The sequence below is a fragment of the Dunckerocampus dactyliophorus genome, chromosome 10 (assembly GCF_027744805.1).
Source record: "Dunckerocampus dactyliophorus isolate RoL2022-P2 chromosome 10, RoL_Ddac_1.1, whole genome shotgun sequence".
In the NCBI taxonomy this organism is placed as follows: Eukaryota; Metazoa; Chordata; class Actinopteri; order Syngnathiformes; family Syngnathidae; genus Dunckerocampus; species Dunckerocampus dactyliophorus.
The window spans coordinates 3,671,448-3,690,815 of NC_072828.1; the positions used below are offsets into that span (position 1 = coordinate 3,671,448).

Genomic DNA, 19,368 nt, shown 5'->3' on the forward strand with positions numbered 1-19,368 from the left:
ATCTTGGAAGAGAGGGGGAGGTCTGCGGCACCACCTTTCTCCCACATACAATGCTGTCGTTTCATCCCTTCCTAAAAGACTGAGTCAGTTTAGCCTCTAAGAAATAAACAAGGCATGGCCACCTTGGTTTCAGGTGGGTCCATAACCATCATCACTGAATGGGATGCTAACAAAGGTGATACCACCCAAACGACTATCATTCATTGGCTGGCAGAGGTCCCACTCAACTGTATCCTAACGATCGTCATTTGACACCAAAAAAGAGCCAAACCATGCCTGTCCGGACCTGCCTCCTTCTTTAGAAGATAAATAGATTGGATCTTGCACCAAGTACTCAGGCTACAGCTGTCCTATCTAGTCTGAATGGTGCGTGTCTTTGAGCATGACCTGATGAAGCCTGCTCAGATGAGAGGCCAAACGTCTTCCATTCAACGCCCTGAGAATACAATGACCTGGATGAATGAGAATATTCAAAGGCACACTTTGGGCTTCTTTTTCTTCTAAAGTCGCATGGAAAATTCCCGAGTAGTGGCTTGTGTGTGATTTTTCTGTGCTTGTTTTTGAACATGCAGTTGCTTATTTGGGCTTGCTTTTCTGTCAGTGTGGTTTTCTCCCAGCTCTCCACAAGTGACAGCAAAACGCCAGTGTGTTAGGTAGGGGCGCACAATAATTATCGGGTCGATTTGAGGGAATTATGACGTCATACCGAGAAGTCCGATAACAGTAAAAAACGCTCCAATGTGGTGTGATTACCCGTACGGTGTGGGTGAGCAAATAAAGCGCTTCTTTTTTTCTCTTGCCTGTGATGTCAAAAAAAAAAAAAAAACACAGAGCACACAAAAAACCTTAGCAGCAACCTGAAACGCCAGCGCAGCTGTGTTTCAAAAGTGCAAAAGGTTTGCCAGAGACCTCGGTGGCGTCACACCGGCTGCTCGGACCATGTGCCCGAATACAGTGCACCTTGCTGGCCCACCGCAGGTGGCTCCCTCGCGCTATACTCTGGTTCTCCTGATAGTAGTGATGTGATAGTTGCAATCAACAGGTACAGTTGGTCAAATCAAAATTTGTGCCAGTTCTTCTGTGTGCACAAACTACAGTTAAATCAAAACTTAAAATGTAGATATAAAAAAAGTTATCGGTACCATATCGGCCTTGAGAAGCACAAACTTATCGCTATCTGTTTGAAAGAAAGAAAAAAAAAAAGATACCGTGCATCGCTAATAAAAACTATTCAAAGTTTTTTTTTAACGTTAACTGTGTTTGTTTTTTTGAATTTTGCAGTTGTGTGTGCATCATGCAATAATAAATGCACAGTATATATTTTGCCTGTTGGGCTGGTTTTGGTAGAGCTGGCTGCTTGTTTGTCTGGCGAGACCTGGCAACACTGGCAACACATGCAGCATGCATGAAACACAAGAAGCATGTGAGGTGACACTGTGGTTGGTGGTTACCCAATGCTTGGCATCTCCTCCTCTACCACCAAGTCCGACAGGAGGTAGTGATGTCTTGCCAGGAGGAATCTGTGGATTACTGCTTCACGAATCTGTGTGGGGGGGAGGGATGGGGAAAAAAAATGACACATCAACTTGTGGTCAGGAGTGGTGCTGTCATCAGTCAGGCAGGCTCACTATCTGGAGGTATTTGGCGACTAAGGCTCTGTGTGAATCCAGATACTCTTTGGTGTCAATGATCTCTCCATCCTTCAGCCTCTTTTCGTACTCCTGAAACCAAAGAGGAGAAACAATGGGAGCACCAATAAAGCCACAGTAGCTGACTAAAGTCAGTACATTTCAGCATGCTATCATGTCCGGTACAATATGGAAAGTCAATTTTTGAGTACCGTAAAGCACCGTGTATAAACCGCACCCGTGTATAAACCGCACCCCCATTTTGAAGCGCAAATTTTGAGTTCATAAATGCTTGCCAACTCTTTCATCTCAAATCAACATGCGTAAAGGTACCAAGCAATTTCAAAAAGAAGAATAAAGAAGAAATCTGAACTTCGGCATCTAGATCTTTAATATTATGGCTAAGCACAGATTAATAATAATAATAATAATAATAAATCAAAATAAAGAAATTTGCAATTTTCAGAGATGTTTTGATATCTTATCTTTCACTGCTTCTCTTTCTCTAATCTTTTATTGCATTATTAATTATTAATTATCTATTATTATTGCATTGCTTCATTGTGAATTTGAATAAACTCCAACATTGTATTGTATTTTACATCATCTGCAATGTTTTTACGGAAGCTTAGGTTAGCTTCAGTGTATATAGAGATGGTTTCACTGTGTGAAAATACAGACAGCCGTCAGATAAGTTAGTTGCATACACAAGCATTTTCAGCAACTGTACAGCAGAGGGCGCTAAAGTCAAAGCAACTGTCTGACCCACAGACGGCTATTCTAAAATGGACTTCTCGTCAATTTCTGCGTCTGGTCACAGACCTGTCATCGTGTATAAACCGCACCCCGATTTTTTGCTTCTTACCAGTGGAAAAAAAGTGCAGTTTATACACGGTGCTTTACGGTAGCTTGAATAGAAGCATACAGTCGTCCCTCGAAATATCGTGGTTCGATTATCGCTCCCTCACTATATTGAGTTTTTAAAAAAATTTATTAATAAATGATCACCGTTTCGTGGTTGAATACAAGCCATTATTCATTTTAAAAGTGCATATTTAGCAAATTGTATGCACAGTCGTATGAAAAAGTGTTTGCCCCTTGATTTCTTAGTTTTTTGCAAGTTTGTCACACAAATGTTTCAGATCATCAAACAAATGTAAATATTAGTCAATGACATCACAACTGAACACAAAATGCAGTTTTTAAATGAAACTCATTATTATTAAGGGAGAAAAAAATCCAAACCTAAATGGCTCTGTGTGAAAAAGTGACTGCCCCCCCGTTAAAGCATGACTTGAGTGAGATTGAGATCTATCAGTCTGGAAAAGGTTATAAGCCATTTCTAAAGCTTTGGGACTCCATTATCCACAAATGGCCAAAACATGGAACAGTGGTGAACCTTCCCAGGAGTGGCCAGCCAACCTAAAACACCCCAAGAGCGCAGCGATGACTCATCCAAGAGGTCACAAAAGACACCACAACAATATCCTAAAAAACTGCAGGCCTCACTTGCCTCAGTTAAGGTCAGTGTTCATGACTTCACCATAAGAAAGACACTGGGCAAAACCGGCCTGCATGGCAGAGTTCCAAGACCAAAACCACTGCTGAACAAAAACAACATTAAGGCTCTTCTCAATTTTGATCTTGATGATCCCCAAGACCGTTGGAAAAATACTCGGTGGTCTGACAAGACAGTAGTTGAAGGTGTGGGTCCCATCACATCTGCCGTAAAAGTAACGCCGCATTTCAGAAAAAGAACATCATACCAACAGTAAAATATGGTGGTGGTAGTGTGATGGTCTGGGGCTGTTTTGCTGCTTCAGGGCCTGGAAGACTTGCTGTGATAAATAGAAGCATGAATTCTGCTGAAGGAGAATGTCCGGCCATCTGTTGGTGACCTCAAGATGAAAGCAACTTGTGTAATGCAGCAGGACAATGATCCAAAACACACCAGCAAGTCCACCTCTGAATGGAAAACAAAATGAAGACTATGGAGTGGCCTCGTTAAAGTCCTGACCTGAATCCTATTGAGCTGCTGTGGCATGACCTTAAAAAGGTGCTTCATGCTGGAAAAGCCTCCAATGTGACTGAATGACAACAATTCTGCAAAATTCCTCCACAGTGCTGTAAGAGACTCATTGCAAGTTATCACAAACGCTTGATTGCAGTTGTAACTGCTAAGTGTGGCCCAACCAGTTACTAGATTTATCACTTTTTCCACACAGGGCCATGTAGATTTGGATTTTTTTCTCCCTTAATACTCAAAAAGTCATGCTAATGTCCAGTTCGGCCCACAGCCTAAAGTAGACTTTGAGTTTTAGCCCCTTGTGCAATTGAGTTTGACACCCGTGCTCTATGGTATGGTCTCTGGACAAGATATGATCAAATGTTTGCCGAAATGTGAGTGGTGCACTGATGTTTGGGAGATGGAGGAAGCAGACACATACCTTGAACACTCTCTCGGGGACCTCTCTCTCCTGGGAAGGGACACACTTGTAATTGCGAAACTCAGGCACTTCCTGGTTCCGGAGGGCAAGGAGACGAAACCGCCTGGACTTCTCCAGATCTTCATCAGTCACAAAGTTGAACTCCTCCTGCAGCTGCTCTAGACGGAAGTAGTCGGGAGCAGTCACCTCTCCACTACTGGCCACCTGGATGGACACGCCCACACGTGAACACACACACACACACAAAACACAGGTATAAACACATCACATGGATGAGTGGAGTCTTTCAGGCGCTCACCTTGAGCAGCTGCATGATGGAGGCATTTTTAGGATCATTTGGGTCCAGCCTAGACTGTGCGGCCCATTCTCCAATTTTCTTCATGTCAGACAGCCCGGATGGTCCAATATGGGGGACAGCTTCGGGATGACCCACACCGCTAAAACACAAAATACATTAAGTACTGCAAACCTATTGCATTCTTTTACATCCAGCATAATAATCTGCATGTTTGAAATGTCACGTTCCATTTAGAAAGACCTCCTACCCAAGTACGCTGCCGGGATGCTGAGACAAGGGAGGTGCGAGAGGCAGGTCATCCTCGCTGACCCCCCAGGACACGCAGCATGACACCTTCCCAGAGGTCAAGAGGACCACCCTGTTGCTGCCGTCAGCCGCGAAGGAGAGGGGGACATCTGGCCAAGAGGACGCAATTGTTAAATTTATCAGTGGATAAGAGTGCAAGCAAATAATATTCATAAAGGAAAAATAATGGATATATTTTAAAAAATAAACAGGTCCTTTTTTGCAGCGTACACATCTTTAGAGTTATTGTTGTCCCGCATGCTAGCAGGTATAATGGGCAAAAATTTGTATCATATAATATTAATAACAATAATAATATTTACAGTATGTGTATACAGTGGTGCCTTGGTTAACGTCAATCTGTTCCAGGAGGTCTGACTCAAACCAAAATGGACTCTAACCAAAGAAAATTTTCCCATAGAAAATAATGTAAATTCAATTAATCCGCTCCAGTCACTCAAAAATGTTAACACGAAACACATTTTATAGACAATAATTCTAGTTTTACATGCAGAAAATGATGCAAAAATAATTACAAATGACATATGAATAGACAACTGAGCATTTAACATCCCTTTTACCTAGTTTTGTTGGGGGGAAAAAAAAACACAAAACCATCAATCAACAAAATAAACACATTATTCTGCTGCAACTGCAAAAATGTAAAAAAATATATAAAAGTAAATATCAACGTTCTAGAAACAATAAACATGTACCTTGCCGTTTAATATACCTGTAGAAAATAAAAAAAAGAAAATGGTGATGTCGCAGAAGTGCGGCAGGGAGGATACGTGTGCTATGTTTGACTCCCTGCCGCAAACATGCTACGGTAAGTTTGAATGCTTATGTTTTGTTGTTGGAACCATAAATGAGTGTTATGGATGTAAAATGAGACAGGCAGAAACACTGAGCGTCACTCTCGATGCGCCGCAGGGTTGATAGACTGTTCTACGGAAACCGAAGATGTGTATGCATGTATGTGTTTCTGCACAGTAAAGGGTTTGGCTTCTCCAAACAATATGCATTCAAAACAGTAGTACATTTGCATCATAAAAATGCCTCCTCAAAAAAAAATCAAACCCCACAAATCACTCTGCGTTACATTTGTCTACAGCCGTGTCCCTGCACATTGTCGCCTCTCCATTCGTGTGTATGTGATGAAGATGGTCACATCTTCATCCGTGATGGAGCGTCAAGTCCATCTTGTGTAGGGACAACTATAACACCTAGCGATTTGTGAGGTCTGATGTAAATGTAAAATGTAAATGGCTACTCTGTTGACTTTTAAAACCAATGTCACAGTGAATGAGGTATCAAATTAAAGTTCAAGTCATGTTTTATCAGACAGAATTAATCACAAACTTGATTTTATATATTTCAAAATTCAGAACTTCACATTCCTAACATGTGCGCTGCAAAACTCCTGTCAGTGCATTCTTGCTAGTACTGCAAGCTTGCACTGTTCTTTCAATTGGTTCTGGTCAGGACAATTATCAGCCCAAAAAAAAGCTCCTGCTTCCATCGGCCCATACAGGGCTGAGGAATTTATTTAAAGTAAATAAGTCATCATGACACGCCATACGACCCTGTTCATCCTGATTTTATATTGCATTTTTAAATAAGTTTTTATACTCACAGGTCATTTATTCTTAAGTATGTCAGCATTATTAATCATTTATACCTGATTCCCTTACAAAAAATCTAGGAATCTAGATCTAGGAATCAGAATCTGGGAATCTAGGAAACTTCACCTGCACTGTGGCAATTAACCAGTGCTAGGTAGACAGAGGTATTCAAATAAAAAAAATGACAGGGGTGCCCAAATTTCTGCAACGGTCTAATTTTGTATTGATGCAATATTGCAGATTTTGTGTTAATCCAATAGACCTCATTTCACTTCTGAAATACGACTGTGTCCATGTGTGGTGTATCACAATTAAATAATGATCCAAATATCCATTGATTTATTAATGAAAATGATGGAAATAGTCAAGGGTGCCCAATATTTTGCATACGACTGTATTTAATTACCAAATAAATGCACGACGCAAGAAACACCTCCTGTCTTTCACTTCTACTGTACGTATGAGGTGTGTTATGAAGCAGAGTTGGTCACCACAGTACCATTGTTAATGAAGCAAGACACCTACTCAACCCTTTAATCTTCCAATACATGGTCACCGATACGCCTGACTTTCATTTCTGCTGTTACAAGTAACTTGGAGCATTAGTAACTACCTTCCAACAGTGATCGCCGGTGCTTGTAAAGTTGGCGTGGTGCTGGTGTAGTTGGCAACCTGCCGAGGTAGATTGGATTGCAAGGTTTGTAGTGGGTAAAGCACTTAATGTCCAATCCTGCCTTGCGCACTGCCATGTCCGTATTACTGTATTATTATTCACAGTAGTGATGCCATACTTCACCCCCATAAAATATATGATTAAGAGGTGCTTGGCTGAAACAAGCATCTCAGAGAGGGTACTTGACTGAAAAGAGGTTGACAAGCACTGATGTTCAGGTCACTATCAGTGTGTGTTGCGTGTGCTGTGTGTGACACTTTACCGCTCCCCACTCCCTCGTGGTCAAACATCACTCTCTGGTTGCTGCTAAACTCAAACTCCTCCATGGCGGCGCTGCCTGCCACCACTGATGAAGCTGGCACGGGCACGTAGACTTGTGCAAGGAGGGAGCACGACGATCCCCCTTCCTCAAACACCTGCACAGTACACACACATGAATATGTTTACTGCAACACATGAGAGGACGTCCCAAAGATGATGTTTCTATGCAGTACTTGCAAAGTGATGCTCCTGGGACAGTTGGCAATCTTCAGATTGAAAATCTGGCCAAAGTGCACTTTAAAGTCAGAATTGAGGGTCCGGCTGTTGGTCTGAGACACTTCTTTGTCGTTGTAGAGGATCTTTATGAAAAGGGAGCGTCTGGCAACATCCTCTCTTCGAGCGATTTCACCCCTGAAAGAGAAGTCAACAAACACAAATGTCTAGATAGAACAATGTCTAGTTATACTACAACTCGACATTGCAGAACTTGCCTCTGTCGTCAGCTCATAATCAGTCAGGCCAAGAGGAGAAGGGTATTTATTTTAAACTTGTTTTATTTTATTTTATAAATTATCGTATTGCGTTAAATATCAACTTTTTTGTAGAAAAACAATAGTATGTTGTTTTTTTTTTTTTATTAAATACAGTGGTGTAAAAAGGGTTTGCCCCCTTCCTGATTTATTATTTTTTTTGCATGTTTGTCACACTTAAATGTTTCAGATCATCAAACAAATGTAAATATTAGTCAATGACAACACAACTGAACACAAAATGCTGTTTTTAAATTAAACTTTTTATTATTCAGGGATAATCCAAAAATCCAAAGCTACATGGCCCTGTGTGAAAAAGTGATTGCCCCCTACACCAAATGTCTGGTTGGGCCACCCTTAGCAGCAGCAACTGCAATCAAGAGTTTGCGATAACTTGCAATGAGTCTCTGTGGAGGAATTTTGGCCCACTCATCTTTGCAGAATTGTTGTCATTCTGCCACACTGGAGGGTTTTCCAGCATGAAGCGCCTTTTTTGGATCATTGTCCTGCTGCAGAACCCTAGTTGGTTTCATCCCGAGTCATTCTCCTTCAGGATTTTTTGCTGGACAGCAGAATTTATGGTTCCATTTATCACAGCAAGTCGCCCAGGTCCTGAAGCATCAAAACCGCCCCAGACAATCACACCACCACCACCACCATATTATACTGTTTGTATGATGTTGTTTTTCTGAAATGCGGTGTTCCTTTTGTGCCAGATATAATGAGACACACACCTTCCAAAAAGTTACATTTTTGTCTCGTCAGACCACAGAGTATTTTCCTGAAGGTCTTAGGGATCATCATGATGATTCCTCATCTTTGGAAGGGGTTTGTGGGTTGTCTTTGACAGTTCTCACCACCCTTCGCCTTTGCCTCTCTGATATTTTTCCTGGCCTACCACTTCTGGCCTTCACAGTAACTGTGTTTGTGGTCTTCCATTTCCTCATTATGTTCCTCACAATGGAAAGTGATAGCTGAAATCTCTGAGATAGTTTTTTGTAGCCTTCGCATAAGCCATGTTGAACAATCGTCATTTTCAGGTCAGTTGACAGTTGTTTTGAGGACCCCGTGTTGCCCGTCTTCACAGGAGATTAAGATAGAAAACAAACTTGCAAGTGGCCACCTTTAAATACCTTTGACTAGATGATTGGGTTCATCTATCCATGAAATTCAAGGCTTCACTGACATGATTTTCAACTTTGCTTTAATATGTTCGATATTGTTTGTAATTATGTTATATGTTGTTAGTTTTTTTTGAAAGCGAATGTTGAATTAATAAAAATAAAATTTTTGTACTTGGTGGCTGCCATTGTGGGTCTCAGCTTCTTAGACAAGGGGCGTTTCCCAAGTGACGTCGGCAAAGGCGCAGCTCTCTTCTTATGCATAGTAAACAAACATGGGCGAATGAATGAGAGAGATGTTTAGAGTCATTATAGCAAAGATTTGAGTGATGTGCTATTAGTTTTCAAGGAGGAAGAAACATCTGGAGATGAAACAGAGAGCTTGCAGAACATGGAATTAAGCCGTATTCATTCGAACAACAATGGGACTTCATGTCTGATGCTAAGGTGTCCAATAAAAAAAACACACACAAATCAAGACTGGTCGGCTTCAAACACAAAATGGTAAGTGTAAATTACCTTGGAGTTGCTTATCTTTCAATTATTGTTTTAAATCTGCTTCTTAATGAGCGTAATGGGCTCTTTGGAGCCTTTTTTTTATTGTGTTCGCTATACTTCGCGCTAAACTGTGGACATCCGCCACTCCACCCGGGGCTGCTCACAGCATGTGTCCGCCTACAACGCACCTTCCTCGGCCACGGAGGTGGTTATTGTACTTGCTTCGTTCAGTGTAGTTTAAACATTCATGTTTTTAAAAAAGAAAACAAACTTACAGTATCACTCGGACATTCTGAACAGCCAGCGGCAACACAACGTTTTGGTATGACCACTATTTTGATGAAAAATATACTGAACGAAGTCGACCAGCTAACGCTAGTGTTTGTTTCTCTGCTTAAGCTGAGAGCTGTCCCTTCGCCGACGTCACTTGGGAAATGCCCCTTTTCTGACGACTGCCGAACAACATGGCCGTCACCACGTACAAAAATGTAATTTTTACTAATTTAACGTTCGCTTTCAAAAAAACAATGTAGAACATAATTAAAAACAATGTTGAACATATTTAAGCAAAGTTGAAAAATCATGTTAGTGACCCTTTCATGAACTAATTTTATGCTCCAATTAAGCAGTGCTAGGTAGATGCAGGTATTCAAATCAACAAAATGACAGGGGTGCCCAAATTTCTGCACCTGTTTAATTTTGTTTCGATGCATATCGCATATCTTGTGTTAATCCAATAAACCTCATTTCACTTCTGAGATACTACTGTGTCCCTCAGTTATGTGGTATATCACAATGAAATAATAGATCCAAATATATATTGATTTATTAAAGACAATGATGGAAATTATCAGGGGTTCCCAGGGGAGGACTGCAATTCTTTGGATTTTGTTGTGGGGTCTTTTGTGACCTCCTGGATGAGTTGTTGCTGCCCTCTAGGGGTAATTTTGGTTGGCCGGCCACTCCGAAGAAGGTGACTGTTCCATGTTTTCACCATTTGTGGATAATGGCTCTCACTGTGGTTCGCTGCAGTCCCAAAGCTTTAGAAATGGCTTTATAACCTTTTCCTGAATTTCTTTAGATCTCTGCATGATGTCTAGCTTTTGAGGATCTCTTGGACTATTTCACTTTGTCAGGCAGGTCCTATTTCAGTGATTGATTGAGAAAAGGTGTCGCAGTAATCAGGCCTGGAGAAAGAAATCAGGAGGGGGCAAACACTACCACTGTATTTGTAGTATTGTGGTCACTAGGCATCAGTAATGTTATGAGACAGGACGTTACATTACATTACCTTTCACATTGCATGGAGACTGGCTCCTGAGCCAGCAGAGCGGAGCCAGCACGCCATGGCTGAGATTGAGTGGAAAAAAAGGTTCTCCTCTCATTCCGTGTGGAAGTGGTATATTTTCGGCTTCTTTTTCCTTCTTCCCCACTCCATTTGAAACACTTAAGTTTAGAATAAGTCAATTGGAGAGGCTAACTAGTTAGCTAGGTAGCTTGGTATGCTAGCTGCGGCCATCTGTTATGTCCCTGCAGTGATCCCGTAGCCTGAAGAATAATAGGAGTGTAAAAGTGACAATTGGTGTTATTTCATGTCTACAGGGCCCTAATAATGTTAAAACCCGTATTTAGAAAGTCATTAACAGGTTTTCTATGCTCTAACTACAAAAATATTCCATTTCATAATACTGAAACCTACTTTGTGGAAATTCACTTATCATGGTCGTGTCTGGAACCAATTAATCGCGATAATCGAGGGAGAAAGTAGAACTGCTGTCTGACCTGGGGCAGAGTTCGGTGCCAGAGACGTTTCCAGAAGCAGACAGCTCTGGGATGAGGATGGCATCGCCAGGTTTCCTGCGTATTTTGGCCGCCTTCTCCCTGACCTGCTGCTCGATGGCGTCAAAGTCCAACTTCTCTGGGGGCTCCGGCTTGGCCAGTTCTTCGTCGACGGGCCCCTCTGATTCACTGGCTTCCGGGTCATGGTCCTCCTCTTCTGTTTCCTCTCGCGCTTGTTCTTTCTTCTTCTTCTTCTTCTTCTTGGCTCTCTGTCAAAGATGTAACGTGTGAAGATATGTTGGACTAGCGAGACGTGATTACGTGTGTGCTGTCGAAGGTGTCGTCACCTGTTTCCTCCTCCAGGTCTTCCACTGTTCCAGCTGTTTCTTGTACTCCCCCAGCCTTCTCTGGTAGTCCACGTCGCCCTCAGCCTCCAGCTCCCACACCTCTGCCAGGATGTCCTTCTCGTACTCCTGCTCATATGTCATCCGGTCTACGGTCTCCCTGGACAACAAAAAGTGAAATATGAATACGCCATACACCTTTTTGGTCACGCCCTATACCTAATGTAGTGGCCAGTAGGTGTACAGTATATGAGCAAAAAGTACCTTCTGAGGCAGAGCTTGTAAGGCGTGTTGGTAAACTTCTGGAACTCTCTCTGGGACTTGAGCTCCTTCCACACTTTGACCAGGTTCTTCAGCAAAGCTCTGTCCTTCTCTTGCTCGCTGTCTCGCAGTTGCCGTGTGCTCCTGTTGCAACGTCCAGACAGGTTGGAAAAATGGAGGACAAACGGGACTTTTTTTTTTCTTTTTCAAAAACGGAGGCACTCACTTGACCTCGAGGCTGTACTCCACAATCCTCTGCTGCATGGCCTGAGAGAGGCTCTGCTCGCTGTGGATCTCCAGCATGTTTCTCATGGTGTTCCTCAGCCCATTCAACTGCACCACACACATCATCAGTATCACTAACAATCACAGAAGGGGAAAAAAAAGTTTCACCTTGTCCGTGAGGTGCTCCGTGAGGTTGTTTTGCTGCCTGGTGAGGTAATGGTCGTACAGCTGGGCCAGACGGGACCCCAGGACATGTTCGCGACTGAAGAGCGGGTGATGAGAGAAGATGAGACCAGACACGTCGACGTCGAGCTGGTAGTCTCTCTCTGAGTCTGCTTCGTCTGCTATGTACGCCTGATGCGTGTGGGTGGACTGGAGCGGCTGAGGAAAGGGAGAATGCAACGGGGAATAGCGTGATGTACCTTGACGTGCTGCAGCATGACCATCCTGTAGCGCAGGGGTGTTCAACCCTTTTCCAGCGAGGGCCACATAGTGAAAAATTTAAGAATGCAACTTTGCAACTTCGCTATTTTGTAGCTCTGCTAAGATGTTATATTTCAAGAAAAAAGTGCATCTTGGCTGCCTTATAGGCGAAAAAGTATCAACTTCACTCTGCTCTTTTTTCCCCGCTTTTGCTGTTTTTTTCATTTTCCAAATACTTTAACTTTCTTCTTAAATGATCTTCTCACAACGTTGACTTTTCTGCCATAACTGTTCCCTGCAACCTAAATTTCTCAAAATTACCACTTTTTACAACTCGCTGTTTTGTTTGTTTCTCTTTTTTTTTTTTTTTTTTATTTATTTATTTTTTTTTTTCTTTCTTTTCTCTTCTTCTTCTTCCCTTTTTTTTTTTCGTCCTGTAAAATGATTGCAGACAATATTGACCAAGTACGGGAACTTTGGAAATCCAGTCACGTGCTGTAATTAGCGTGGGAAGGGCCTTGAACGCCTTCTGTTTTTCTGCAAAGCAAGAAGCTAGGTCTGGGGTGTCCAAAGTTTTTATACCCAGGGCCGCATACTGAAAAAAATCAAAAGATGCAGGGGCTACGTTTACATTTCTTAAACCAACCCGTGTAGATATGCCGAGATGTTTTTTTTTTTTTTTAAGAAGCCTGCTTCTCACCTTTGTGTTATCAGTGACAAAGTGAATTTTTAATGTGAACTTTTTCTCCTTATGCTTGTTTTTCCTTTGTTTTGTTTTTTACAAATATTTCAAATTTCTTCTTCTACATTTGTCTTGTAATATTTTGTATTTATTCTCAAAATATTTTTACTTTATTCTTGTAATATTATAACTTTTACCCAACCTAAATTTCCTAAAATTGCAACTTTATTCTTTGTTTTGTTTGTTCCTCATTTTAATTACATATTTTAATCTTGACTATTTCAACTTAATACCATTTTTTCCTCTTAGTATTATGACTTTATTCTCCTGATATTTTGTCTTTATTCTCGTAAAATGACTGCTCTATTTTTCCGTTTTTACTTTGGTGTTTTTGTTAGTTTTCTTGTTTAATCATATTACAGTAGTATGTAAATTATTCGCATCGTATTACGTAAGGAATTCCATATAACGTAAAGGGTCAAGTCCGTGCAAGCGACGGAGATACTAAGTACACTTGGTGACGCCATCTGGCTTCACGCTCTCATTAGCTGATTATCGGGGCACCGCCTACGCTCTTATCTCATTGGCTGACTTATCCAGCGTGTCCAGGTTTGTATGTGAGCTCCCTTCCTTTTTTTTTTTTTTTTTTTTTTTTTTTTTTTTGTTTCTCAAAACATTACATTACAAATTTTTAATAGAATATTTCAACATTAGTCTACTAAAATGCCATTATTTTTCCTCAAAACATTACATTATTATAGTAAAAACACAACTTTTTTTCATTAGATTACAACTTTGTTCTCTTAATATTTTTACTTTATTTTTCTTTTTTCTTTTTCTTTTTAGATTTTTCCGTTTTGCTGCTGTTTTCTTGTTAAATTACATTTTTAGAATGTGCCAAGGGCCAAACAAAGCAAAGTTACGCGTTGGAGACACAGTCTCTGTAAAGAATGGCTATTGCTTCTTTTAGACAGAGTCCAGCTGAGGAATCTTTTAATCATTTTTATCATGTGAGTGCGCGTCTGGTTTGGTTTATTTGTTCATAGAACGCACACAGAACAATGAGGAACTCTGTCTGTGTCTCCATCCTTCCTCCTAATACACACAGTGTGCTGATGGCTGGTGAGGCCTTCAAGCCCCCTGCTTATTTCTAAATGTTACAGGAATCTAATAATACAGGAATCTAATAAATAATTAAATACAGCTGCCAATACAGCAATCCCTCGTTTATGGCAGTTAATTGGTTTCGGACCCGACCACGACAAGTCCATTTCCGCCAAGTAGGATATTTTTATAAGTGGAATATTTGGTTAGTTAGAGCATAGAAAACCTGTCTACGACTTTCTATATCCAGTTTTTAACATTATTAGAGCCCTCAAGACATGAAATAACACCCCTATAGTCACCTTTACACTCCTATTACCCAATATTGTAGACATAATCAGAGAATATAAGTCATATAAGACATAAATAAGACTTGTGCTCATGTGCGTTTCAATTAATGTGTTCTTGACTTGTGGAGGACAGGAAGTGAGGTTGGGGGGTTAGAATTGAGTTTTAACTTGGAGTAGAGTACGGCTTTTTTATTATGACTTTCTCTTGGAGATCAACTGTGAATTTCCCTTGGAGGTCAAAAAAGTATTGATCGATCTATCGATCGATATATCTGATTATAATGTTGTTATTAGGTGTGTCACAAAACCACCTCGGCGATTAGCATGTCACAGCCTCCAAACACACAGCTACAGCGCGCTTCTCGTTATAAAACATATAGCAATGCTCTCGTAAATTCTATAGTTTTATTTTACTGTGCAGTAACTTGCTTCAGACTCAACTCCAAACTCTGTCGACATTTTTCTCTCCCGTGAGTCACCGCATGCAGTAGCCTACCTCCCCTTCCCTTGCTCATCCAATCAGCAGTCAGAAGGCAGTCTAGATGCATTAACGGGCTTGTGGCGAGTCGGATATTTCAAATTATTTTCGAAAATGCACATTTCCCCTACTTCGGTATTAAAAAAAAATAAATAGAAAATCACAGAGCTCAGCAAAGAGAGCCGCAATGAGGAGGCTGAAGAGCCGCATGTGGCTCCAGAGCTGTAGGTTGCCGAGCCCTGGACTAGCCTCACCACACACTTGTCTGCAGTGCGTCAGCGCTGTGCTCACAATGCCTCAGGCCACTAACGCAAGGTAACGCTGCATACAGTATGGTAACTGCCGCTACTGCTGCTGCTGTTTTTGTTTATTAGTTTGGAAAAGTTAACGCTAGGTGTAGCTTTCCTTTCTGTGTTGCTATGCGAAATCAATGCACCCAGGACAGAAGTTCCACTAGGCTAAAAATGACCAAAATAGGGCAAAATACTGAAAGTATTACATGTTATAATGAATGTGCCTGTTATTACATGCTCACAGCATGCAGATAAAACCATAAAATCTTGTTGGGGGTGTATAAATAGCGGGCTTTGTAGGCGGAATAGGTGTGTCCCATTCCGTGCATTAATTACCTGTCTCTTTTTAGCTGCTGTTATATCTTAAGAACGCATGTCTCAAGGATTGTGAATGATGGGCAAAATTCATGGCCATTGTGTGCCAGCTGACCTTCCTGTACACAGTTTGCAGCGCAGGGTCCAGGTCTTCCTCCACGTGGAAGAGCGGAGGTCTGGTGGAAGATTCTTTGATGGGATCTGGCAGAGCAATAATCCTGCCGTCATCTCCAAACCACTTAATTCCCTAAGTATCACAGAAAGAAACGCCTTTAAAACATTTGAAAAAAGCAAGGGAAGGTAGAGCTTGGGTTGTTAGTTGTGTCGTCCAGTGATGTCACCTCCTCCATGTTCAAAATGCGGTTCTCCAGAATGTTCTCATTGGTTGGGGTCACACGGGGGCGCTCGCCCACGTAAAAACCTTCCTCCTCCAGATAGCGAGGCTTCACGTTCTCAGGCAGCTTTACTGAGGTCGGCACTACGTAGAGGACAAGCGCAAACCCTCATAGCAAAGTGTGGCCGTAGATCTGGGCGAGAAACAATACCTGTTTGAGAACTGGGCGTGGAGAGAAGATCACTGTGTCGCAGAGCAAGCGCTCGGAGCCCGATGTACTCAGCCCGCCTCATTTCCAGGAAGTCTTTGGATGTTTGCTCAATAACGAACGCATTCCCATCTCCATCTTGCATGAGAGGAATGTCTTCATTCTAAGGTCAGGAGAAAACAAGCAACATTTGGACTCTGTGTGGTTGCCACCATGTGACCAGTGTCTTACACAGTCTTCATTTTCATCGTGGCCATCTTCCTCAGCCTCCTCCCGGCCTTCGTCACCGCTCTCTGTGTTCTTCTTCTTCACACTTTTCTTGCTCGTCTTCAAGGGCCTTTCCTCTGGCTCTGGCTCAAAGTTGAACGTGAAGAAATTGTACGCCTCTTCAGTGGTGGGACGGTCCTTCCTCACCTGTGCGCCGCAAAAAAGAAAGAAATAACTATGAAAACTACACATCCTCGCTTGGAGGATCACAATGTATCCCACCAGACATTCTCCAGTTGTTTATGATACTGTATACTAGAGATGCGCTATATCTTTGTTTCAAACCGATAACTTTCTGCTTCTCAGACCAATATGGTACCGATAAGGGATAACTTTTTTTTTAATCTACTTTTTAGATTTAACTGTGTTTCTGCTATCTCAGGAGAGGGAAGCAGTGCACAGTCAACAACGTGTATGGTGGGGGATTGTGTTCTGCTGGTCTTGACTCGAGATGTGGTGGATCGTTGGAAGGAATAGTTCAAAGACCTCCTCAATCCCACCAACACGTCTTCCATTGAGGATTGTAAATAGTTCATGGTGTTATATTTGTAAATACATTGTTATTTTGATGTAAAACAACCTTTTTTTGTGTTGTTTATGTTGTGGTGCAGTTGTTCAGATATTTGAGCTTTCACCAAAGCAAAAAAAAAATCTGTGTCAAAGTGAAAGTTATGCTTGAAATGTATCTTTTCACAAACAGATATTTTTCTCAATTTTTTAGTCAGGAACTGATATTGTCCTGAAACTTACTTATGTTTTACTGCCGATTACTAAAAAACGGAAAAAGGTAGAAACTTTTTCTTCTGATGAATCTTTCTTTTGGTAGGTTCCATGTTTATATAGCCACACAATGTTCTGCGTGCCTTGAAAAATCAGTCAAAATTGTCTAAAATGGGCGGCTGAAGGGGTTGAATTTTGAAAAATGGCTGGGATTGAATGAGTTAATAATAAAAAGTTTCACTTAAAAAACTGCATTTTGTGTTCAGTTGTGTTGTCATTGACTAATATTTAAATTTGTTTGATGATCTGAAACATTTAAGTGTGACAAACATGCAAAAGAAAAGAAAAAAAAGAAATCAGGAAGGGGCAAACACTTTTTGACACCACTGTAAGTCAGTCTTACATGTCTGGTAGCATCCTGGAACTTGATACTGGTGCTGATGGCTTGAGGGATATGGACGGCTGCACTGTCTTCGGAATCAACCTGGAAGTTGAGCAGTTGAGCAGAGTTAAATGGGTGAAGTCGATGATGTTGCACATCTGCCAGTGAAGGCATCGTTTACCTCTCTGTCGAACCTCGTGAGCATCTGACTGTTTCTGAGACTCTGCAGGCGACTGACAGCCACCTCGGACGCCTCCTGGAGCTGAAGACTCTCGCCTTGCGACTGAAATACGACAACCAATAAACACTTATTTCCTACAAGACTATCTTTGCACAGCATGCAAACTTCTGCAGTGTTCACCTTGGCCGCTTTCAGCTTCTCCTCCAAGCGGCGCGTCGCAAAGCGCTCAAACTGATGCGGGCCGCCACTCTTTTGGCTTTTGGAGTTGAGACCTGTAGCACAACATTCAACACAGAAGGACACTAACATCTTCAATAGGATTTTACACTTTACACTGCCAACTGTGAAAGCTGGACCTGATCCGGATTCAATTTGGTTCAACAGTAAAAATACCATGTTTATCCTGCTGTAAGAAACTAATAACAACATGATAAATAATTTCAAAATAAAGTACAAATATGTATTTAAATAATGTGACTTTTGTATATAATTATTTTATAAATTACTGTACATAAATATACTATAAAAAATACTCAACACGATACATCAGTGCAAAAGAAAAAAAAGATAAATAAAAATGTTTTCATTTAACAAATGGGAATTATTATTCTTATTTTTTTATAATTATAAAATATTTGTAATTGCAAAAAAAAATGCATTTGTATTTTTAGTATTATTTTTTTTTATTGTGGTCTCATTTTAAGTACATCAGAAAAAACTGCTAATATCACTATTATCATTTGGCCGGACATTTACCGGACAGTGCTTTTTAGCTTCATCCTAAAATTTCACCCCAAAACCCAATACAGCAATCCCTCGTTTATGGCAGTTCATTGGTTTTTTGAACACGAGCACGACAAGTCCATTTCCGCCAAGTAGGATATTTTTATAAGTGGAATATTTGGGTAGTTAGAGCATAGAAAACCTGTCTATAACTTTCCCTATCCAGTTTTTAACATTATTAGAGCCCTCTAGAAATGAAATAACACCCCTATAGTCACCTTTACACGCCTATTACCCAATATACAAGTAGTAGACATAATCAGAGGAAAGTCATATAAGACATAAATACGACTTTGCTCATGTGCGTTGCAATAAATGTGTTCTTGACGTGTGGAGGACGGGAAGTGAGGTTGGGGGTTTAGAGTTGAGTTTTAGCTTGGAGTGGAGTAGGGCTGCAACAGCAGCCCGTGTTATTTTTTTATTATGAATTTCTCTTGAAGGTCAACTGTGAATTTCTCTTGGAGGTCAATAAAGTATCTGTTTATCTATCTGATTATTATGTTGTTATTAGGGGTGTCACGAAACACCTAACTCATGAGACAAGACAATGCAAAAGATTGTGTCCATGTGAGCGAGACGAGATCAGACTTTAACATTGATTTTAAGAAAAGTATAATGAAAAAATAAGACAGGACAAACAAACTTTTTTTATTTAACTGAACCAAAAACGAACGCAGGTGCATTTTGAAATGTTTATTGTCCCACAAATGGACGTTCAAAAATATTACTGTCAACATTTTTTGAGACCAAATAAACCACTGTTATGACAATAAATACTAATCACAATAATAATAATAATAATAATAATAATAATAATAATAATAATAATAATAATACAGCTAACTGGTTTCCTCCTGTCTACTTGTCTTTGTGTATTTACCAAGGAAGTCCAGCTGTCCTTTGATAATAATTAAATCAATTTTTTTTTTATTA

The 19,368-nt window shown here is 40.8% G+C and overlaps 1 protein-coding gene across 6 annotated transcripts in view; it reads right to left on the reverse strand.

The window, feature by feature from the left end:
• Positions 1-19,368, reverse strand: part of cc2d2a (coiled-coil and C2 domain containing 2A) — a 46,772-nt gene that overhangs the window by 16,108 nt on the left and 11,296 nt on the right. For all 6 annotated transcript variants that reach the window (XR_008572590.1, XR_008572591.1, XM_054788592.1 and 3 more), the window contains exons 6-24: positions 17,833-17,924; positions 17,653-17,754; positions 17,493-17,573; positions 16,334-16,516; positions 16,106-16,265; positions 15,902-16,038; positions 15,676-15,807; positions 12,144-12,356; positions 11,977-12,083; positions 11,754-11,894; positions 11,493-11,649; positions 11,149-11,414; positions 7,451-7,628; positions 7,219-7,372; positions 4,621-4,768; positions 4,374-4,512; positions 4,076-4,279; positions 1,629-1,721; positions 1,452-1,543 (exon numbers count right to left, since the gene is read on the reverse strand). Coding sequence is in view for 4 of the 6 variants with exons in the window: in XM_054788592.1 (XP_054644567.1) it covers positions 1,452-1,543; positions 1,629-1,721; positions 4,076-4,279; positions 4,374-4,512; positions 4,621-4,768; positions 7,219-7,372; positions 7,451-7,628; positions 11,149-11,414; positions 11,493-11,649; positions 11,754-11,894; positions 11,977-12,083; positions 12,144-12,356; positions 15,676-15,807; positions 15,902-16,038; positions 16,106-16,265; positions 16,334-16,516; positions 17,493-17,573; positions 17,653-17,754; positions 17,833-17,924 (2,779 nt within the window). In the remaining 2 variants the exon portion in view is untranslated. The remainder of the gene's footprint in view (positions 1-1,451; positions 1,544-1,628; positions 1,722-4,075; positions 4,280-4,373; positions 4,513-4,620; positions 4,769-7,218; positions 7,373-7,450; positions 7,629-11,148; positions 11,415-11,492; positions 11,650-11,753; positions 11,895-11,976; positions 12,084-12,143; positions 12,357-15,675; positions 15,808-15,901; positions 16,039-16,105; positions 16,266-16,333; positions 16,517-17,492; positions 17,574-17,652; positions 17,755-17,832; positions 17,925-19,368) is intronic.